Genomic DNA, 19,389 nt, shown 5'->3' on the forward strand with positions numbered 1-19,389 from the left:
CAGGGCATTCAGAGTCTGCTCTGGCTTAGGTGATGTGCTGAACTCCACTGGTTTCCCTGTCTGGAGCCTGGAGATAACACCTCCATGAGGCCACAGGGAAGCATCCAGTCAGGACATTGTCATCTCTCCACCCTCCTCACTTTACCTGCAGCATGAGTGGGGAGATCTTGGCCCTCTCTTCCTTCCTGCCTGCTCTCAAAGCAGGGCCTGTCATAAAGTCCTGTCCCCAGCACCTCCACAGTCTCCCGAAGCTGTCCAGAAGCCCTCCCAGCTCTGCCCCATGCTGCTTCTCAGCCACACTGCAGGAGGGGAAGGGGTGAGCAGGACACAGTCAGGAGCTGGCTGGCTGTAAACCCAGCACTCCTGCGCTGCATCCCCTTCCTGACACTCCATGCACAAGCCCAGGGGTCAGCTGGGGAGAGGTTCTGAACAAGGCGAGAGGGGACTGATGCCTAACCAGGCCTGGGAGAGATGACAGAAGGGGAATACAACCCTCTGACACTACATTTTCCAGGAACTGCTGTTAAAGAAAAAAAGAAAAAAAAAAAAAGAAGAGGGAGAAGAGGGTGGGGACCTCATCTGTTTTCTGAGGAGCCAGATGGCTCAACTCCATCTCCACTGGATGTATAACCAGTGGTTCCCTCTCTAGTCTCCAGGGCATGTGCCTCCCAGAGGTTAAGGCAACACACAGATGGAAAACCTGCACTCTCTAATCACCTGCCAATGCCCAAGTGCACCCACAATTGATGACAATTTTTTCCCCACTTTACAAATCTAAGACAGAGACAGCAGTTACTTTTCTGTGTCACATACATACTAGAAAGCAGAATGGCGAGGCTGAGATGATGATTTTTTAAAATGGAGATAGGGTCTCAATCTGTCACCCAGGCTGGAGTGCAGTGGTACAGTCGTGCCTGACTGCAGCTTCAACCTCGCGGGCTCAAGTGATCCTTCCACCTCAGCCTCCCAAGCAGCTGGGACTACAGGTGCATGCTACCACACCCGGCTCATTTTTTAATTCTTTTTGTAGAGATGGGGTCTGACTATGTTGCCCAGGCTGGTCTCAAATTCCTGGGCTCAAGTGATCCACCCATCTCGGCCTCCCAAAGTGCTAGGATTACAGGCAGGAGCCACGCACCCAGCCAACAATGTTTTGTTTTTGTTTTTAAAACAGGAAAGTAATTGAAGGCACAACCTCAAAGACAATTAAGTGGATCTAGCAGGAACAACCAACAGCCAAATTACCATCACCAAGGCTGAGCTGCTTCCCTGGACCGTGAGCCCCTATCTGTCCCCCATCACACCCTGCTCCCCTTGGGGCTTGAGGTCCCCTACTTTCTTGGGATGGGGCTAGGGTGAGCCTCTCCAGGACAGCTGAGGAACTTTAGCTGCCTCTAGGGTGTTGTGGTAACTCAACCCCAACAGGGCTGCCCTGGTCCGAAAGCCAGCTGGTGAGTTCTAAACAATGGCAGGGGGTGTGTGGAGTGGGGGAGGCTTATGAATTAAAAATAGACGCTAGTAACCCCCAGGGATCTTGCAGTGAGCATGTGGGGCTGTGTTTACTAGGGAGAGAAGAATACCTCCTATTCATGCCCAGAGATCAGGGCAAAACCACTACTGCTTCTCACACCAGCCCAGGGCCTCTGGGTGTGGGGGAGTCAGCTGACAGAGCAGGGTTTACTGATGGCTGGAAGACCCTTTTCCTCTGTGACAGGGAAGCACCTTTCTCTCCTCACGATCCCCAGGGCCACGCCCATTCCTGGAAGGATAGCTCCAGGTCAGGAAATCTAGGTTCCTCAAGGGGAAACAGCAACTAAGAGATAAAATCATCCCCCTCGGGCTGAGGCAAACCTGCTCTCCATAGACTTTGCATAAAATGGTCCCCAGCTGGGTTCAGTGATGTCACCTCTCAGATGAGTCTTGGGTACAGACTAGGATCCCTTGTCTCCCTGCCAAGACCTAGCTGGGTGCCATAGACAAGCAGTCTCTTGATTCTCCTAGGCCTTAGTCTATTCATCTGTAAAATGGAGATAACACCTGCTCTGCCAACTTCACAGGTATGTTATAAAGATCAACCAGGTCATACACCTAACAAAGCTGAGGGTTCTAAAGAAGGATATGAAATAGTCACAAGAACAACCATTTCCCCCATTATCACCCTGAACCCAGAGAACTGTCCCCTCATCAGGTCACCCAAAGTCTCTGGGTCTCGTCTTCCATAAGCAGCAAAAAAAGAGTTCCCCCCTCCCATCTGGATATCTCAGGCATGGTGAGCCACATGGCAGAGCCCCACAGAGAAGCTTCCCAGCTAATGCTTCCCCCAGGTCCCGCTTCCCCCAGGCCCCTGCAAACATCCAGTCTTTCACCAGCTTCTGTCAGTGCCCACTGCCCACCCCAACATCTTCCCCCTGCTCAGGAGGTCTTCATGGGAGCCCTAGAGAACCAAAGACAGCAAGGTGCACGGTTTCCCTCCTCATAAAATAGCTGCATACCGGAGACTCCTGCTTGACAGGATTTTTCTAATTTGATTTTTAAAATGTATTCATTGACTCACCCATGAGAGGTGGGCCTGGCTGCCTCTACACGCAGAGTGTCTGCTCATTAAGGGCTGAACAACCTGGTTCATTCTGCTGGGCTCCTCCAGCTCTCAATTTCACAAAGCCACGCCACCCTTTTAGCCAACGCGTGCAGAGCTCCTCACTCTGAGAACAGACTTCTCCCCACTGGAGGCTAGGCTTGCAAATGGTTCAGTCCCATCATTTTAAATACTATCTATATGCTGACAACTCCCAAATTTATGCCTCTAGCTTGGATCTCTCCCCAGAACTCCAGACTCGTACAGCTGACTGCTTATTTGGCATTTCCACGTGGACGTTTAATAGCCACTTCAAACTGAAGGTACCCCAAACGTAGCTCTGATTTCTGCCTCCCCACCTCACACCCCTTGCCAGGTACTCATTCCATTTGCCATCTTCCTTGACTCAGTTATTGGCCATTTCTTCTTTCTGGCTGCCAGGCCGCAAATCTGTGAACCACATTTGACTTCTCTCTTTCTGTCACACCACACAGAATCATCAGAAACCTTTGTGGCTTGATCTTTGAAACCAATCCAGAATCCAGCTACTCTGCCCCAACCCCAGAGTAGTTGGACAGCTTCTGAACCAGATGCCCTGCTCACACCCAGTTTACAGCACTTTGGGAGGCTGAGGAAAGCCAGATCACCTGAGGTCAGGAGTTTGAGACCAGCCTGGCCAACATAGTGAAACCCCATCTCTACTAAAAATACAAAAATTAGGCAGGCGAGGTGGTGGGCATCTATAATCCCAGCTATTCAGGAGGCTGAGGCAGGAGAATCACTTGAACCCAGGAGGTGGAGGTTGCAGTGAGCAGAGATGGGTGACAAAGCAAGACTCTGTCTCAAAAAAAAAAAAAAAAAAAAATTGGGATATCTTCACCTGGCTTAGCTGTCTCACAGGATTGCTTTAAGGAATTCATAAAACAATGTCTACAAAAGCACTTTCTACGTCGGAAAAGTACAAAACCAAACCCGAGCTGCTATACAGTGCCAGGCACACGGCATATACACAAATGCTTGTTGAATGAATGAACATCCAAACATTTTCAAATGTCAGCATGCACAAGAACTTGAGAAACAGTCTGTGTTGATGAGAGGACAATTTAAAACTATATGTGGAGATGGATCAGCTCTGGTGATCATCTAAGGTAAAAACAACTTTATATCAGAGTTTCCCTTGGGACTTTGATGCTGGAAAACCCACGGGGCCTCACACGCCCCAAATGTAGAATTGTTTGGTCTTCCATCATGTCTCCTTCTCCCACTTCCACTTGAGCTGTCTTCTCTTTCATCTGCCCTCCCACTGGACCTTCCAGACTCCTCCTTCCACAACAAACAAGCTGCCTCCTGCCCATAGTCAGGCACTTGGGCCCCTGCAGGCTCTTACTGCAGCTCCACTTGCCCTGGAGCCTGCATTAATCGCAGTGATTTTTTTCTTCCTCTTCCTCCCTCATTTTGTGTCCTCTGGAGATGGGACCAGCATTCTGCTGTACTCAGTGTTGCTTCAGCACGGCCTCCTTTGAGGTCCCTGCCATTGCACTCTTCTCCCCCACCCTCCAGTCATCAAAGCTACCTGCTGCCCTCCTGTCGGACCACTGTCCTAGGGGGCATCTCCATGTCATGTGGACAGCCCATCCCACAATCTAGCCTCTCAGCTCTTGCCACTGCAAATTATCTTTCCATTCATTCCTTGTTTGTCATGCTCTATGAGTATACTCGGACCTTTGTCTTCCCTACCATCCCCCAAATCGTAAACTCCAATGCCCTCTCCTATCTCTCACTCCTCTTTATTCTTAACATACCTGCTCCCTCACTCCCTCAGTACCCCCATCTCCTTTTCTCCACATTCATCAGCCTTCTCCTATCCCCACCTCCTTCTCTGCTAGCCAAGGTTTCAAGGTCCAACCCTTTGAGCATTCTCTGACCCAAACCCCCAACTCCTTTGTCACCCTTACATGCCATTCCAGCAACCCCCAACCCTGGATTAGCCAGATAATCGTTCAGCTCTGTTCCTACCCTCTGGCTAGGACCACTACAGAGGAAACAATTTGCAACCACTAGGGTGCTGCCAGCACAAATTAGGAGCCTCTACAACACCAGACAGGTCACCCGTGAGTTCCTGCTCAGAGCCTTGCTCTGCCCCAAGCCAAAACTTTACTGCCCTTCTCAAGCCAGCCCTTCCCACCACCCCTACTATTCGCAATAAACAGTTGCACCTTTGGTTTCTTCCCCCATAGAAAATAAAAACAAAGTAAGAATTCATTTCTGCCTCCCAGAAGTGACTCTTTGTGACCAAGGACCATGCTGACATCTGGATCTCACACCCTTTCACCTACTCACTGACCTCACCCCAGTGAGAATTCCCCTTCCTCACTGCTATCTTCAGTCTCTCCCTAATAGGTCCCTCTCCAGTCAACATAGAGGTGGGCTCAGGTGCTTCCCGATTCAAAAAAACCAACAAAACCAGACTGCCTCCACCTGATGCCCTCCTTCTTCCCAGCCAAGCTACACACCTGCCTCCACTTCCACCCTCTCCTTAATCCACAGAAGCTGGCTTTAGGTCATGGTTCCCAATGACAGCCACTGCTGGCTACTGCCTGTGCACATTTCCAAACCCAGATGTGACCTGCCCCTTCTATGCATTTCACTCTGATTACTTCCTCCTCCTTCAAGCTCATTTTTCTTTTGTTTTGCTGCAAGTTTACTTCTATCCATCTGACTGCTCTCTCACAGGCTCCTGGTGCTTGGCCTGCCACTTATATGTCAGTTGGATCTGTCCACGGCCTCCTTCTCATTCGACACATCCTCCTTTGAAGACCTCACCCATACCCATGATTTCAACCTCAGTGCCAGCTCCCAGAGCACTGGCCCCGGCCCAGGACCCTACCCCACAGACCCAATTACTAGCTGGTCCTCCCTAGCTAGACAGCTCCCAAAGGCACTTGCAACTCAGCAGGTCCAAAACTGAACTCATCACCTTCCCCTCAAAACACGCTCCTTCTCCTGTGATTCCTCAACTACAGAATTCCCTCATTTCTTTTATTTCTCTTTATTTGTTTATTTTTTTGAGACTGAGTCTTGCTCTGTCGCCCAGGCTGGAGTGCAGTGGCTTGATCTTGGCTCACTGCAACCTCCGCCTCCCAGGTCCAAGCAATTCTCCTGCCTCAGCCTCCCGAGTAGCTGGGATTACAGTCGCCCACCACCATGCCTGGTTAATTTTTGTAGTTTTAGTAGAGACGGGGTTTCACCATGTTGGCCATAGTGATCTTGAACTCCTGACCTCAAGTGATCCGCCCACCTCGGCCTCCCAAAGTTCTGGGATTACAGGTGTGAGTCACGTACCTGCCCGAATCTACTCTTTATATTGAGACCTAGAGGGACCTTGTCCTGCCAGTTTCCTGCCTAGCACCCCTTGATAGCTTCACACTATTCCCAGACTCAACATGGCAAGGCCTTTTGTGATGTGGCCTCTGCCTACCTGTCAATCCCCAAAAGTGTTAGATGCTCTGGCCATAATGAACCCCCAGTAGCCCCAAGCACCAGCTTGTGTGCTTTTGTACATCCTACGCCCTTCCTTCCCCCTTCCCCTCTCCCAGTTCTTGCCTGGCTAAATTATTTAAGATTCAGCTCAATGGTTTCCTCAAACAGGTCTTTGCCAGCTCCTCGCTCTCCCCTCAAGTCCCCTCTCCCTTGAAGCTCCCACAGCAGCTCCCATCTCTCTGTTCATTCACCCACTCATGCCCCCTCTAGAGTGAGCTCCACAAGGACAGCAACACTGGCTTGTTCATTCTTGTAGCACAAAATAATAATTCAATAGATACTTGTTACATGAATAAAAGAACGAATATATAAATTCATGAAGTGCCAAACTAGCTTTTCTCCTTCCCAAATCACCCTTCATGGATTCCCTATCTTCTTTGGTTGGTGCCAAAAGTAAAGATGATACTACTCCAGGCTCTATTCCAAGTATGTTATATATATTAACTCATTTAGTCCTACAACTGTACTATTATTATCCTCATTTTCAACTGGTGACACAAGCATAAAGAGGTTAACTGAGTAAGTGGCAGAACCAGGGTTGCTTCCAGTCTATGCTTTAAACTACTATACATATTGCTTCTTGATAGCCCATTTAAGGAAAACAAGTCAACATTAATACCAGTATGAACAAAACACAATTTTGAAAAACAAAACCCTGAGGAAACAAAAATTAGCCATCCTGGGAATCATCTCTTGTTTTTGGCCTAGTCATATCTGACTCCTTTAACCAAGGCAGATAACTCTGCAGGCGGCAGGGTGTCAGGATCTGCCAGGCAGGGCCCCCGGTTCAGCTCCCCAGATCTCAAGGCCCCTCAGCAGATGGCCCTTGCCTTTGAGTCTCCCCCTGCCCCAGAAGGCCCACCTCACCTTGTCCCCGATGCCTTCGGCCTCCTCAGCCAGGAGGTACACATTGCTGCCATCGGCCAGCAGCAGAGCAGTGTCAGTGGTGGAGGAAGAGCGGGGACGGCACTGGTGCTGGTGCAGGATGGCGGCCAGGCTGCTGTCCTGGGGGGCCTTCCGCAGCAGGTGAGGGCTGCCACGCTGGGGCTCCAGGGAGCTACTCTTGGTGCGCCGGCTGCTGCTCCCGCTGCTGCCACCCCCACTGCTGCTGTGCAGGCTGGCGCCCCGCTTGATGGAGGGCCGGGACCGGATCTGCTGCAGCACACGGTTGAAGGCAGTGGGCCGGGCAGGCAGATCGTGCAGGGACATAGCGTAGGAGACGCGGTGCATCTCCGGAGAGCGCTCCTTCTCATCTGGGGAGTCATGGTCGGACATACCCTGCTGCTGCTGCTGCTGCTGCTGCTGGGAATCCTGAGACGTCTGGTGCTCCCTTTCCCGAGACCGACGGCGGCTGTGGAACAGGTGCTTCAGACCGTGGCCAAACATGGAGCCCTCTGACAGCTGCTGGATTTTCTGAAGGGGGAGAGATGAAGAACCCTGGTGAGTGGAAAGCTCTTGATTGCCTAGTCAGTGTGGGGGTGAAGGTGAAGGGTCTGTCCTTGGTGGACTGGCATAGCTAATGCAGCCATCTGAACCTGGAAGATCTCTATAGATGGCATGTCATGCATCAAAGGTCACTTTGCGAAAAGGTGGCAACCCAGACCCATCCTTTCATTCCCAAAGAGATGTGCCCCCACGGTTTTCCACAGGACATTCCCAATCAAAATGTAGATTCAGAGTTTCTAGGAATAATGCTCTCAGGGCTTCAGTCTGAGGCTTAATGGCATACATAGGTAGCACTTGGCTCATGGGGTTGTATCCCTCTAGATTGATACCCCCACCCCCAGTCCTTCCCTCCTTCCAAGTTAGACATCCCTTCAAGCTGTACCAGCTCTTTCAGGCCACCAAGCATTGATTTCCAAAGATGCCCAATTCCAACATTCCCCCAGGAAAATCAGGGTCATACAATCAGGTTATACTGTTGTAGCAGACACTGCTAACTGCCTACCCAATATCTATTTCTCTTTCTTTCTTACCAACCAAACTGCAAGGACTTAACTCACCTTGCTAAAAATTCCTGCCTCATCAGACTCCCTTGCAGCTAGGAGTAGCCACATGACAGTTTGGGCCAACAAAAAGCAAGGTGAGTTTCTGGGAACACTTTTGCTTTCCTGATAAAGGCACTGGTCCTTTCCACATCTTCCCATCTGGAATGGGAATGTAGTGCCTGGAGATGCAGTGGCCATTCTGCAACCACAAGGTGACATGGTTGATGATGAGGGCCTGCACACAGACGGGGGAGCCCAAGGGACAGTCCTGGGAACTTGAAAGTCTATGGAGCCACCAAACCAGCTGTGAACATCTATCCTGGGATTCTTGTGGCATGAAATAAACCCATCTTTGTCTACACAACTCTAGTATGATTTTCTGTTATTTGCAGCCAATCTCATTCCTGATATGGTTGGCAATGAAATAAACTTTACTTCTATGAGCAAACCTCGTGACATAGTCAGTAACGTGACCAATTCCTTTTTTTTTTTTTTTTTTTTTTTTTTTTTTTTTTTTTTTGAGAAGGAGTCTCACTCTGTCACCCAGGCTGGAGTGCAGTGGCCAGATCTCAGCTCACTGCAAACTCCGCCTCCCGGGTTTACGCCATTCTCCTGCCTCAGCCTCCCGAGTAGCTGGGACTACAGGCGCCCGCCACCTCGCCCGGCTAGTTTTTTGTATTTTTTTAGTAGAGACGGGGTTTCACCGTGTTAGCCAGGATAGTCTCGATCTCCTGACCTCGTGATCCGCCCGCCTCGGCCTCCCAAAGTGCTGGGATTACAGGCTTGAGCCACCGCGCCCGGCCGTGACCAATTCTTTAGCATACACATCGGAACAAGCTATCCAAGTGAGTGTCTTTCCCCTTAGACCCACAGAGGCCCTGCAACCCGGTGCTGCCCTGGCCACAGCCTTTCCTCTCAGCCCTGTCGCTGAGATTCTCCAGCTGCTCCTCCGGCAAGACTGCTCCCAGAGGGGCAGCTGGATGGCCTGCCAGGGCGAGCAACTGTGGGATAATTCCAGACAGCTGCTTCTGTCAGGGGACGGCTTATCTGGCCAGGCTGAGCCCTCTATGAGAGCTTTGGAGCCGTTGGGAGGAGGGGTGAGACTTGGAGGACCAGGAGACACCTCACATTCTGCAGCTCCTTAGAGGAAAACTCAGGACCCAGCCATGTGGGACTCAATGAGCCATAGCAGGATTTCCTGTGATGAACAACCTACAATCTTACCAGGCAGCCTCAATCTTTTAAAAAATGTTCCAAAAAATGACACAGACTGGATTTTCTTTTTTTTTTTTCCCTAGAAACAACCTTACAGAGCAGAAAATCTAGACCATATAGAAACCAAGAAAAAGCAACCTGAATCCTCTGAATGAGCTGACCCCACTCTTAGGTTACTTTACAACTCAGCCTTGAGTTTGTGCAGATGGCTGCACTTACAGCTGGATACAAACAACTACACTATTACGTATTTGTGTAAAATTTTAGGATTTTCATTTTTCACCTCATTTGAGCACCCCCAGAATCTTCAAAGTAGGTGAGGCCCTTACATCACCCATTTTACAGACCAGATAAATTACATCATCACAACTCATCACGAACTAACGGTTTTTCATTTTAAAGAAGCTTTGTATCCTGCATTATCCCATCTGGTTTTCCTAAATAGTAACAAAACCAACAACTGGAACATCTCCTTTTAGAGATGAGGAAATTAAGGCTACCACGATTCCCTCTCAAGAACTGAGTTCTGGGGCGGCCCTCGAGATGCTAAGTTACACAATGCCAGGTTTTCCCACAGGAGTTACCATCCCCTGGGGGCCAGCTTGAGGCAGGATCACAAGGCTCACCTGAGTCTGTGCTGGGAAGAACCAAGATGTCAACTCTGCCATGGACTTGGAACGGACCAGATCCTGCAGTCTCCAGAACAGGGACACGCCAGGACACCTCCCTCTTCCCCAGGCCCAAGCTGATGTGAGACCTCCCTCCAGGTACTGTGATGGGGCCAGCTGCCTCTGCCAAATCGTCACATTCCATAATACAGATTGTCTTTCTAGCATTCTATTCCAGGTCCCTTCCTCTTCTCCCCCCATTCCGAAACTGGCTTCTCCAACACTGAGGATCCACTCAGGCAGAAAGAGTTTCCCTTCTAAAGACTTCAGCAGAGGTCCTAGAGTTCTGAGGCATTTCCTTTCCCCTATCCCTGGGAGGCCGGTGGAGGTGCCAGGGAGAGCTATGGCAGCCACCAATGTCTGCTATATTGCCTTGGAGCCTAAAATCTTTGGTCAATTTGCTTTTAAAATTTATACAACAGCATTTTGCAAAGTGCATTCCGATTTATACTGTCATTATAATCTGACACTAGCCTAATCTCAGGAGCTAGAAATGTGAGACATCACAGCATCAGTCTATTTTGCAGATGAAGAAGCGGAAGCACAGCATAGCTAAGTGGCTCATCCAAGCCACACAGAGAAACCAACTTCTAATTGAATTTACCTTCATGGGCCCATACACCGATTTCTTTTTTTTTTTTTTTGAGACAGAATCTCGCTCTGTTGCCCAGGCTGGAGTGCAATGGTGTGAGCTTGGCTCACTGCAACCTCCACCTCCCAGGTTCAAGCACTTCTCCTGCCTCAGCCTCCCGAGGAGCTGGGACTACAGGCGTGTACCACCACACCTGGCTAATTTTTGTGTTTTTAGTAGAGATGCGGTTTCACCATGTTAGCCAGGCTGGTCTTGAACTCCTGACCTCAGGTGATCCGCCCACCTCGGCCTCCCAAAGTGCTGAGATAACAGGCATGAGCCACCACGCCCGGCCCCATACACTGATTTCAAGACTAAAGTAGATAGGGTATTTGCATGCGTCCCAGAACAGTATCAAAGGCAGGAGCAAAACAAAAATGCCTGGGTCAAGGGTTGTTAGGTCCCCTGAACTGCAGTTGTGATCTGCCCATCCCATGTTATAGGACAAGACCCTCAACTATAAAGTCTTTACTTTCCACCTCCCTGAGCTGTCCTGTAGGTGAAGGAAACCTAAGGAAAGTGACCAGGAGACCCCAGGACCTTTGCCCCAGCAGACCAAGGAATCTATCAAAGTCTGTGGCAGGCAGGAGGGAAAGAACAAAAAAGAAGTCAAAGAACAATGTGCGGAGAGAGGAGATTGCTCCAAATGAAGGGGTTTTTCCTTACTGATAAGGTGCGAGGCGGGAACAGCAAAGTGACGCATGGGCTGGGCTGCTTCTGTATGTGGGTGTCAGGGAGGAGATGGTTAAGGAGTTTTGACATAACACAGTAAGTGTTAAAAAAAAAAAAAAAAAAAAAAAAAAAAAAAAAAAACTCAGCACATACACATAACCAGCTACAAGTTTCAGAAGTGAGGAAAACCATGGTGACTAGCTTAAGGGAACTTAGCCGCCAACGCAACAGAAAGCACCACCTGCTCTGACTAACAGGTTCCAGCTCCTAAAATGTCACTTGCTTTTCCACATTGACTTTTGCTTTTCCCTGGCTGCCAGAAACCATTCTGGTGGCCAAATGAAGCCATGTAGTAGAGAGCCGAGAGGTGGGACACAAACAGGGCTTTCATGATCCATAAGACCAAAGCAAGAAGTGCCGTCCCCAGAATTGGCCAGAAGGTAGTCAGAAAGGAGAGCCTCCCAGGGTGAGTTGCCCTGGGGAAGGAAGTGAGGGGAGTTGGCTGTCCCTCTCCTGGAACTATCTGAAAGGGCAGGAAGGACCCCATCTCCTTGGGTGACATTGTCCTTTCAGGAAGAAAGGGAGGACTAGATGGCTTCTGAAAGATCCTTCCTGAGAAGGCTGTGGTTTCTGAACAGTTGGGCTTCATCCGTCTTTCTCCCTGGGTGTGGGTCTCCCAAAGGGGAAGTTTGCTCCAAAATCTGCAAACACAGCTGCATAAATCCAAAACTAAAATGCCTCGGGGTACAGTGTCACTGGCACCATCTGGCTAAAAATGACCAAAAGTGGTTTCTAATTTTTACAGGTCCCTGTGTTCTCCACAAATCCCAGGAAAGCTTAAAGTCACACTAATCTATAGCTAATTATCCCACCTGGCAGCTGACTGCATAGCCCTTCCTCCTACCTGGGTTTGAAACTCCTTCTGCCCTACCAACAGTTTGGCTGTGAGGGTTCAGTGGGGTGACTGGGTCACCCTGAGCCTTTGCCAGCCTAGGTCGCCAACGTTCCTCTATTTATAGGGTCTCTATGGAAACAGGGCCAGCATTAGAGAACTAATCACTGTAAAAACCCACAGAGTTCTACTCTCAGGATCCGAAGTGGATTGAAGAAGTCTCCAATTGCCCTTAAGAAGTTCTGGGTGGGGAGCCTGGGTGGGAGCAGGAGAGGAACGATTACCCCAGGTTTGGCGCTGATGACCACAGTGGTGTACAGTAGGCAGCTGCAACTGCTCAGGCCCACTTGGAGTTTCTATTGGAAACCCAGTGATGAAAGCTTTTTGGAATCATTTATTTCTTTCTCAGCCTCACAGCTGACATTAAAAAAAAAAAAAAAAAAAAAAAAAAAAAAAAAAACTCAACTCATGGGCACACAGGCAAATAATTCCCCCATTCTCAATTTTATTTTGATTCCTTTCTCCTTCATTGCTTAGAGAATTCTGCCTGGAGCCAAAGCAAGTGGGAAAAGGTCACCTCATCCACCATGTCTTTAGGCAGAACTGATTCAGCACACACCAACATAGAAGACTTTTATTAAAGTTCCCAGCATAGTGTGCCCTCTCTGCCTCTTTGCATCCTACCCATCCTTCACCACCTCGCCACTCCATAAAGCCCTCTCTGATCACACCAGTCTGCAGCGATTTCACCCTGCTCTGAACACATAAGCGCTCATTATCTGCACCACTCATTTTGCAATTAATCGTGTACTGCCTTGTGACATCGCTTCCAGTGCTCTCTCCAACTGTTATCCAACTTCTCACCTGCTGATGGACGGAACCTTTGAGGGCAATGAGTGACTGGACAGCAGGAGCTACAGCACCTACATCTGTGTCCCTAACATTACCTGGCAGAGGCCTCAACACAAACATGGAAGACTGCTATGTAAATTATTTGTTCATTTATTTTCTGAGCAGCCACTATCCAAGTCTATACAAATCCATCTTACAAAGGTGATTTTAATCCTTAGATGGCTATCTTTTCCAAAGACATAACCTTTCACAAATATTTCAAATGCTCCAACAGCCTTTTCTTGTGTCTAACTCAGATTTCTCCTGCTGCAGTTTAACCCTCTTCTCACTCTATTATCTTAGTAACCGCCAAGACTGAGTTGGCTTGGGAGGAGATGAACACAGGCCAAGGAGCCAGAATGTGTGTGATGTCTTCAAGAATGGCTTAGGGAGGGCTCGGGTGGGGGGGCTCATGTCCTTATAGCCAGCTTTGTTTTCCCTGGTGGACATCACTCAGTTAACCTGGCTGGAATAAGGAAGCCTTTAGTCATTTGGTTTGAAAATAATTGTTCTTTTTTTTTTTTTTTTTTTTTTTTTTGAGACAGAGTCTTGCTTTGTCACCTAGGCTGGAGTGCAATGGCGTGATCTCGATTCACTGCAACCTCTGCCTGCTGGGTTCAAGCAAATCTCCTGCCTTAGCCTCCCAAGCAGCTGGGACTATAGGGACACACCATCATGCCTGGCTAATTTTTTGTATTTTTAGTAGAGACGGGTTTTCACCATGCTGGCCAGGCTGGTCTCGAACTGCTGACCTTGTGATCTCCCTGCCTCAGCCTCCCAAAGTGCTGGGATTACAGGTGTGAGCCATTGCACCCAGCCAAATAACTGTTTTTCTAGCATAGTCACAAAACATACCTGTTATCCCCAACAGCTTTGTTCTAACTTCTTACATGAAGACAGACTTAAGTGTTTGGCTGACAAAGGTGGACCCTGTCCAGTTATGGCCTCATTCCAAAAATGTACCATGCTAGTAGTCTACGGGGATTTCAGAGGCAGATGCCATTTCTTAAGGGAGAGATGGAAACAGAAATGAGTTTTGAGTTGGCCTTTAAGACCACCACTGAGAAGCTGCCTGAGCCCTTTTCCCCAGCTCCTGATAACCCCATACTCTTTTAAAACTTCAACCCAAAATTTAGGTCCTATCAGACGTTTCAACTCCTTGTTGAAGGAAATTCTTTTTTTTTTTTTTTTTGAGACAGAGTCTTGCTCTGTCACCCAGGCTGGAGTGCAGTGGCCGGATCTCAGCTCACTGCAGGCTCTGTCTTCCGGGTTTATGCCATTCTCCTGCCTCAGCCTCCCGAGTAGCTGGGACTACAGGCGCCCGCCACCTTGCCCAGCTAGTTTTTTGTATTTTTTAGTAGAGATGGGGTTTCACCGGGTTAGCCAGGATGGTCTCAATCTCCTGACCTCGTGATCCACCCGTCTCGGCCTCCCAAAGTGCTGGGATTACAGGCTTGAGCCACCGCGCCCGGCCTGAAGGAAATTCTTAATGGGATTGGCAGTGAAGACACAATTAGATACACAAAAAGAAGCACATTCTGTAAATACTGAGCCTGCCAGACAGTTCCCACTAGAACAACTAGGGCAGCTGGGAATTAATCTAGAACTCAATATGTGGCAGGAGAACAGGGAGCTTCGTTTGCCACATGCTTTCCCATCGGTCACCAGTTCCCCCAGAGCCCACATACAGGGCTGCTCTGAATATTACTGAAGGTTGGAGGGGGTGGGGATGGGGCAATCCTGGGCCTTCCAACCCTCTGCCTGCCTCATATAAGGTGCAAGCGGGACAAAACAGATAACTTCAGCATTTGCACTACCCTCCATTGTTCCTGACCATTCTAGTCAAACAGGGCAAAGACTCTACAAAAGCACTTGCTACCTCACTCCCCCCATTTGGAAAGCCCCTCTTCTCTTGTTTGGTAATAAACGTTCCACCCCTTCTTTAAAATCCTGCTCTAGGCTGTGCGCAGTGGCTCACGCTTATAATCCCAGCACTTTGGGAGGCCAAAGAGAGTGGATCACCTGAGGTCAGGAGTTTCAGACCAGCCTGGCAAACATGATGAAACCCCATCTCTACTCAAAATACAAATTAGCTGGGTATGGTGGTGCATGCCTGTAGTCCCAGCTACTCGGGAGGCTGAGACAGGAGAATCGCTTGAACCTGGGAGGCAGAGGCTGCAGTGAGCTGAGATTGTGCCACTGCACTCCAGCCTGAGCGAGACAGAATGAGACTCCATCTCAAACAAACAAAAAAAAAATCTTGCTCTAAACCCACCTCTTGCAGTACAACTTTCCTGATAAATCCCCATAAGTTTCTGATTGCACTGCATGATGCATTAAGCACCCTTAAACTTATGTGTATTTCCACTATGGTTTTCTTGCAAGTATTTCATCCTATTTGACCTAGAAGCTCACCTGGAGGTGAGGCCAAATAACCAATTTCCCAATTCTTTGTTTTTAGGCATACCTCAATTCTACCTCCTCTGATGAAACTTACCCCAGGCGTCTGGCTCCCACCTGAGATTGCAGGAATCTTCAAGCCTTAACATATCTACTGGGGCCTCAAGATGCAGCAGGCCCTCAGAGAGCCATCCCAACCATAAGCTCCTGGAGAGCCCCAGGAAATGCACACATCTTCATCCCACCCACGTTCTTATGAAGTAGTTTGTCTTCTCCTTCATTTAAAAAATGAAGAAACTCTCCACTCCCACTGCTTCGCTTGACTAACCTTTAAAAAAAAAAAAAAAGGAGGCCGGGCGCGGTGGCTCAAGCCTGTAATCCCAGCACTTTGGGAGGCCGAGACGGGCGGATCACGAGGTCAGGAGATCAAGACCATCCTGGCTAACATGGTGAAACCCCGTCTCTACTAAAAATACAAAAAGCTAGCCGGGCGACCTGGCGGGCGCCTGTAGTCCCAGCTACTCGGGAGGCTGAGGCAGGAGAATGGCGTGAACCCAGGAGGCGGAGCTTGCAGTGAGCTGAGATCCGGCCACTGCACTGCAGCCTGGGCGACAGAGCGAGACTCCGTCTCAAAAAAAAAAAAAAAAAAAAAAAAAAAAAAAAAAAAAAAAAAAAGGAGAAACTGAGACCTATAAATTTTATCAAAACCCTGAGCCTTGAAAAAATATATATGTAAGAAATAAACAAATAGAAAACAAGCACGGGCTTCTCGGGAATGTCAATTTTTTTTTTTTTCTTGACTTAGGTAGACGAGGTGTCTGTTTTGCTTCTGTTATTTAAATTGCACACGTTTTCAGGCACTTTTATAAGCATATTTCATAATTTAATTCAGCAGCACCTTTCCTGCTGAAGGTGGTCAGTATCTGCTGACTGCATGAACCCTTCTCTAGTGGGCTCTCCGCAGGAGCGCTGAAGGAACACAGGCCACTCACAGTGGGAGGAAGCTGCCTGGGACCACCAGGAAAGGCGGAGAGCCAGCAGGGAGAACCACACAGGACTCAGCTGTGACTTTCTCTCAGATATCTGGCTTCAAATTATTTTTCCTGCTCTTCACTAAGTAGGCAGGAAGACCAGTGCATGGTGTGACTAAAACATGAGCTGAAACCCAAATGAGTCTTGAGTCAAAAGTGCTTCAAACCAGGAGGGGAATGATGGAATTTGGAGCTCCCCCTTTTTCTTCAGGGAAAGATATTAATACTGCTCAGAAATCTCCGGGGAAATTACTTAAAGGGGCTTTTGTGAGAGGAAAGAGAACCTTAGGGGAAATCCAGGGGGAAAGCCCGGGTCAGCATCCCCAGACACCTCCTTTCAGGAAAGGGTCAATTCTTCCCACTGCACAAGGGGTGAGAGAGGTAGGGAGGTCGGTAATTTCCTCCCATGCCTTCAGGCTTCCATCACGTATCAGGATAGAACCAGCACACCCTTAAGCTTGGCCACTCATCCTGGGCCTCAGAAGTATCTACCACACATTCACACTTTTTTTGTTTTTGTTTTTGTTTTGAGATAGGGTCTTGCTCTGTAGCCTAGGCTGGAGCACAGTGGCATGATCATGGCTCACTGCAGCCTCAGCCTCAACCTCCTGGGCTTAGGCGATCCTCCCACCTCAGCCTCCCAAGAAGCTGGGACTACAGGTGTGTGCCACTGCACTTGGCTAATTTTTGTATTTTTAGTAGAGACAGGATTTTACCATGTTGGCCAGGATGGTCTCAAACTCCTGGCCTCAAGTGATCCACCAACCTTGGCCTACCCAAGTGCTGGGATTACTGGCATGAGCCACCCACCGCTCCTGGCCCGTATGCTGTATTTTTAACAGGAATGTGTGTTCCCTGTCTGCAGTATTTCCCTAAGCTTCCCATCTCCTCCCATATGCAATGGAACTGGGTTTTCTTGCTGTAGAATTCTGGTGTACTTTTGGTCAGCCAGCACTCTCTGTGGCTTAGCAACCCCAGTATCTCCTCCCAACAAGCAGGGAATCTGTTAGCGGCAAAAGACTGGACGATAAGGACAAATGAATCGAAACAGGAACTCGAGTGGTTCAACAGGAATTCAAGCTCCAAGTGGCTGAAGAATGGGACTGAACTGTTGTGTTCCTGTTGTGGGAGTGTCTACTGAGATTTTCCCCGAAGGTCCCAAAGGTGTGTAGAACAGTTGAGAAGGCCCTCAATGTATCTGCATGAGCCTCCTGTGAGGCAATGTCCATTTTTAGGTTATTTTTCAATTACAGTTTTAAAATTGCTGCTTAACTACTACTTTTCACTGGCCCTTCCCACCCTATAATCACAGATCCCAGGGCACTGTAGCAGAAATTCACAGTGCACAGTAAGATGGTCCACAGTGCTAAAGGACCAGAGGGAGACCACAGGAGCCCCTGAAACCACGGACTGTCACTAAACACCATTCAGATCTCTTTGGCAAAGATAAAAATTCTCTCCTCTTCCCCTACCTCCCCAACCTCTATGGAGGTGCTTTATACAGAGTCTCTTATTTTTTTGTTTGCCCCTTTCCCAAGATGATTTCTTCCAATGCACTTAATTCATCACAGTGCCTGGAGCTGTCATGACAAAATAGAAGTGGGACTAAGGTACCAAAAGTTATCATCTCCAAAGTTTAAAATGAAAACAAAAGGAAACCAGACTGCTTATCTGCCTCGACCGAACACAGGTATGAGGTAGGGAGCATTAAAAATTAAACACCCTTCTGTGGTACCACCAACAAATCTAAAACCAGTCAACTTCTACCCAGTTCCAGAGCCAATAATGGAATTTTTCTATCATTGGAAAACTGTAACAGTATTGGAAAACAACTTTTCCAGAAAGTTTGGAGGGGCTGGGCAGGGTGGGCTCACACCTGTAATCCCAGCTTTTTGGGAGGCTGAGGCGGGAGGATTGCTTGAGCCCAGGAGTTCGAGACCAGCCTAGGCAATATAGCAAGACCATGTCTCTATAAAAAATTTAAAATTAACCAGGCATGGTGGCATGCGCCTGTAGTCTCAGCTACTTGGGAGGCTGAGGTTGGGGAATCACTTGAGCCCGGGAGTTTGAGACTGCAGTGAGTCGTGGTCATGCCACTGCACTCTAGCCTGAGTGACAGAGCAAGATCCTGTCTCTAAATAAATAAATAAATAAGTTTGGACACACTCCGATATTCTTAGTCCCTTTCCCCAGAAAAAGGCTTAGAAAAGGGTGATTTGCCTGAGACCACACAGCAAATCAAACTGTGAAAGTCCCCAAGTCACATCTGGTTGGAAGTCCCTTGCACACGGTAGTAAACATGTTGTGATGAAGCAGACAGAGATAAACAGGAAAAGCCCTGCTGTTTCCCTGAGCTCCCACAAGCAGGCTGCCGCTGGATTTTCTGCTCCTTACTGGGTCCACATTGCTGGGTTCAGTGGTATGTTTTATCGTGGGCGGGGGCGGGGGGAGGGGGAACCTCCTTTTCTTGCACCTGATTCCAATTCTGGTTGAGGGCAGTTCGGCAGTTAATACCAAATGTAAAGTTGTTACTACATCTGCCCCTGACCAGAATGAAGGCATTGCCAAAAAAAAAAAAAAAAAAGAAAGAAAGATGATATAGGAGAGTGGAAATGAACAAGCTTAAGGCATCCCTTAAGGCGTCCCTCTACAGAGACACTGCAGCCCCCATGCCATGACCAACCCATCTTCCTCACGAAGGCAAGTGGGGGAATAAATGGCGAAAGCAGTTTCCACTGCTGTCCTGAGTTGGAGAGTGGGGAATTTCCAAGGCTGCCTCTCACAGACTCAGCTGAGGGTCTCATCTGGTCAAAGAATCAGGGTTTGCTGGATCGGTTCAGAATGAGGCTGAAGTCAGCAGCAGAAGGCTAGCCTCCTCCCCATAAC

General features: G+C 48.7%; 1 protein-coding gene across 3 annotated transcripts in view; it reads right to left on the reverse strand.

Annotated features, from left to right (window-relative positions):
* Positions 1-19,389, reverse strand: part of TMCC2 (transmembrane and coiled-coil domain family 2) — a 46,231-nt gene that overhangs the window by 24,308 nt on the left and 2,534 nt on the right. For all 3 annotated transcript variants that reach the window (XM_010362456.2, XM_030936427.1, XM_030936426.1), the window contains one exon: positions 6,983-7,528. In XM_010362456.2, the coding sequence (XP_010360758.1) occupies positions 6,983-7,528 (546 nt within the window). The remainder of the gene's footprint in view (positions 1-6,982; positions 7,529-19,389) is intronic.

The sequence above is a fragment of the Rhinopithecus roxellana genome, chromosome 8 (assembly GCF_007565055.1).
Source record: "Rhinopithecus roxellana isolate Shanxi Qingling chromosome 8, ASM756505v1, whole genome shotgun sequence".
NCBI classification, from domain to species: Eukaryota; Metazoa; Chordata; class Mammalia; order Primates; family Cercopithecidae; genus Rhinopithecus; species Rhinopithecus roxellana.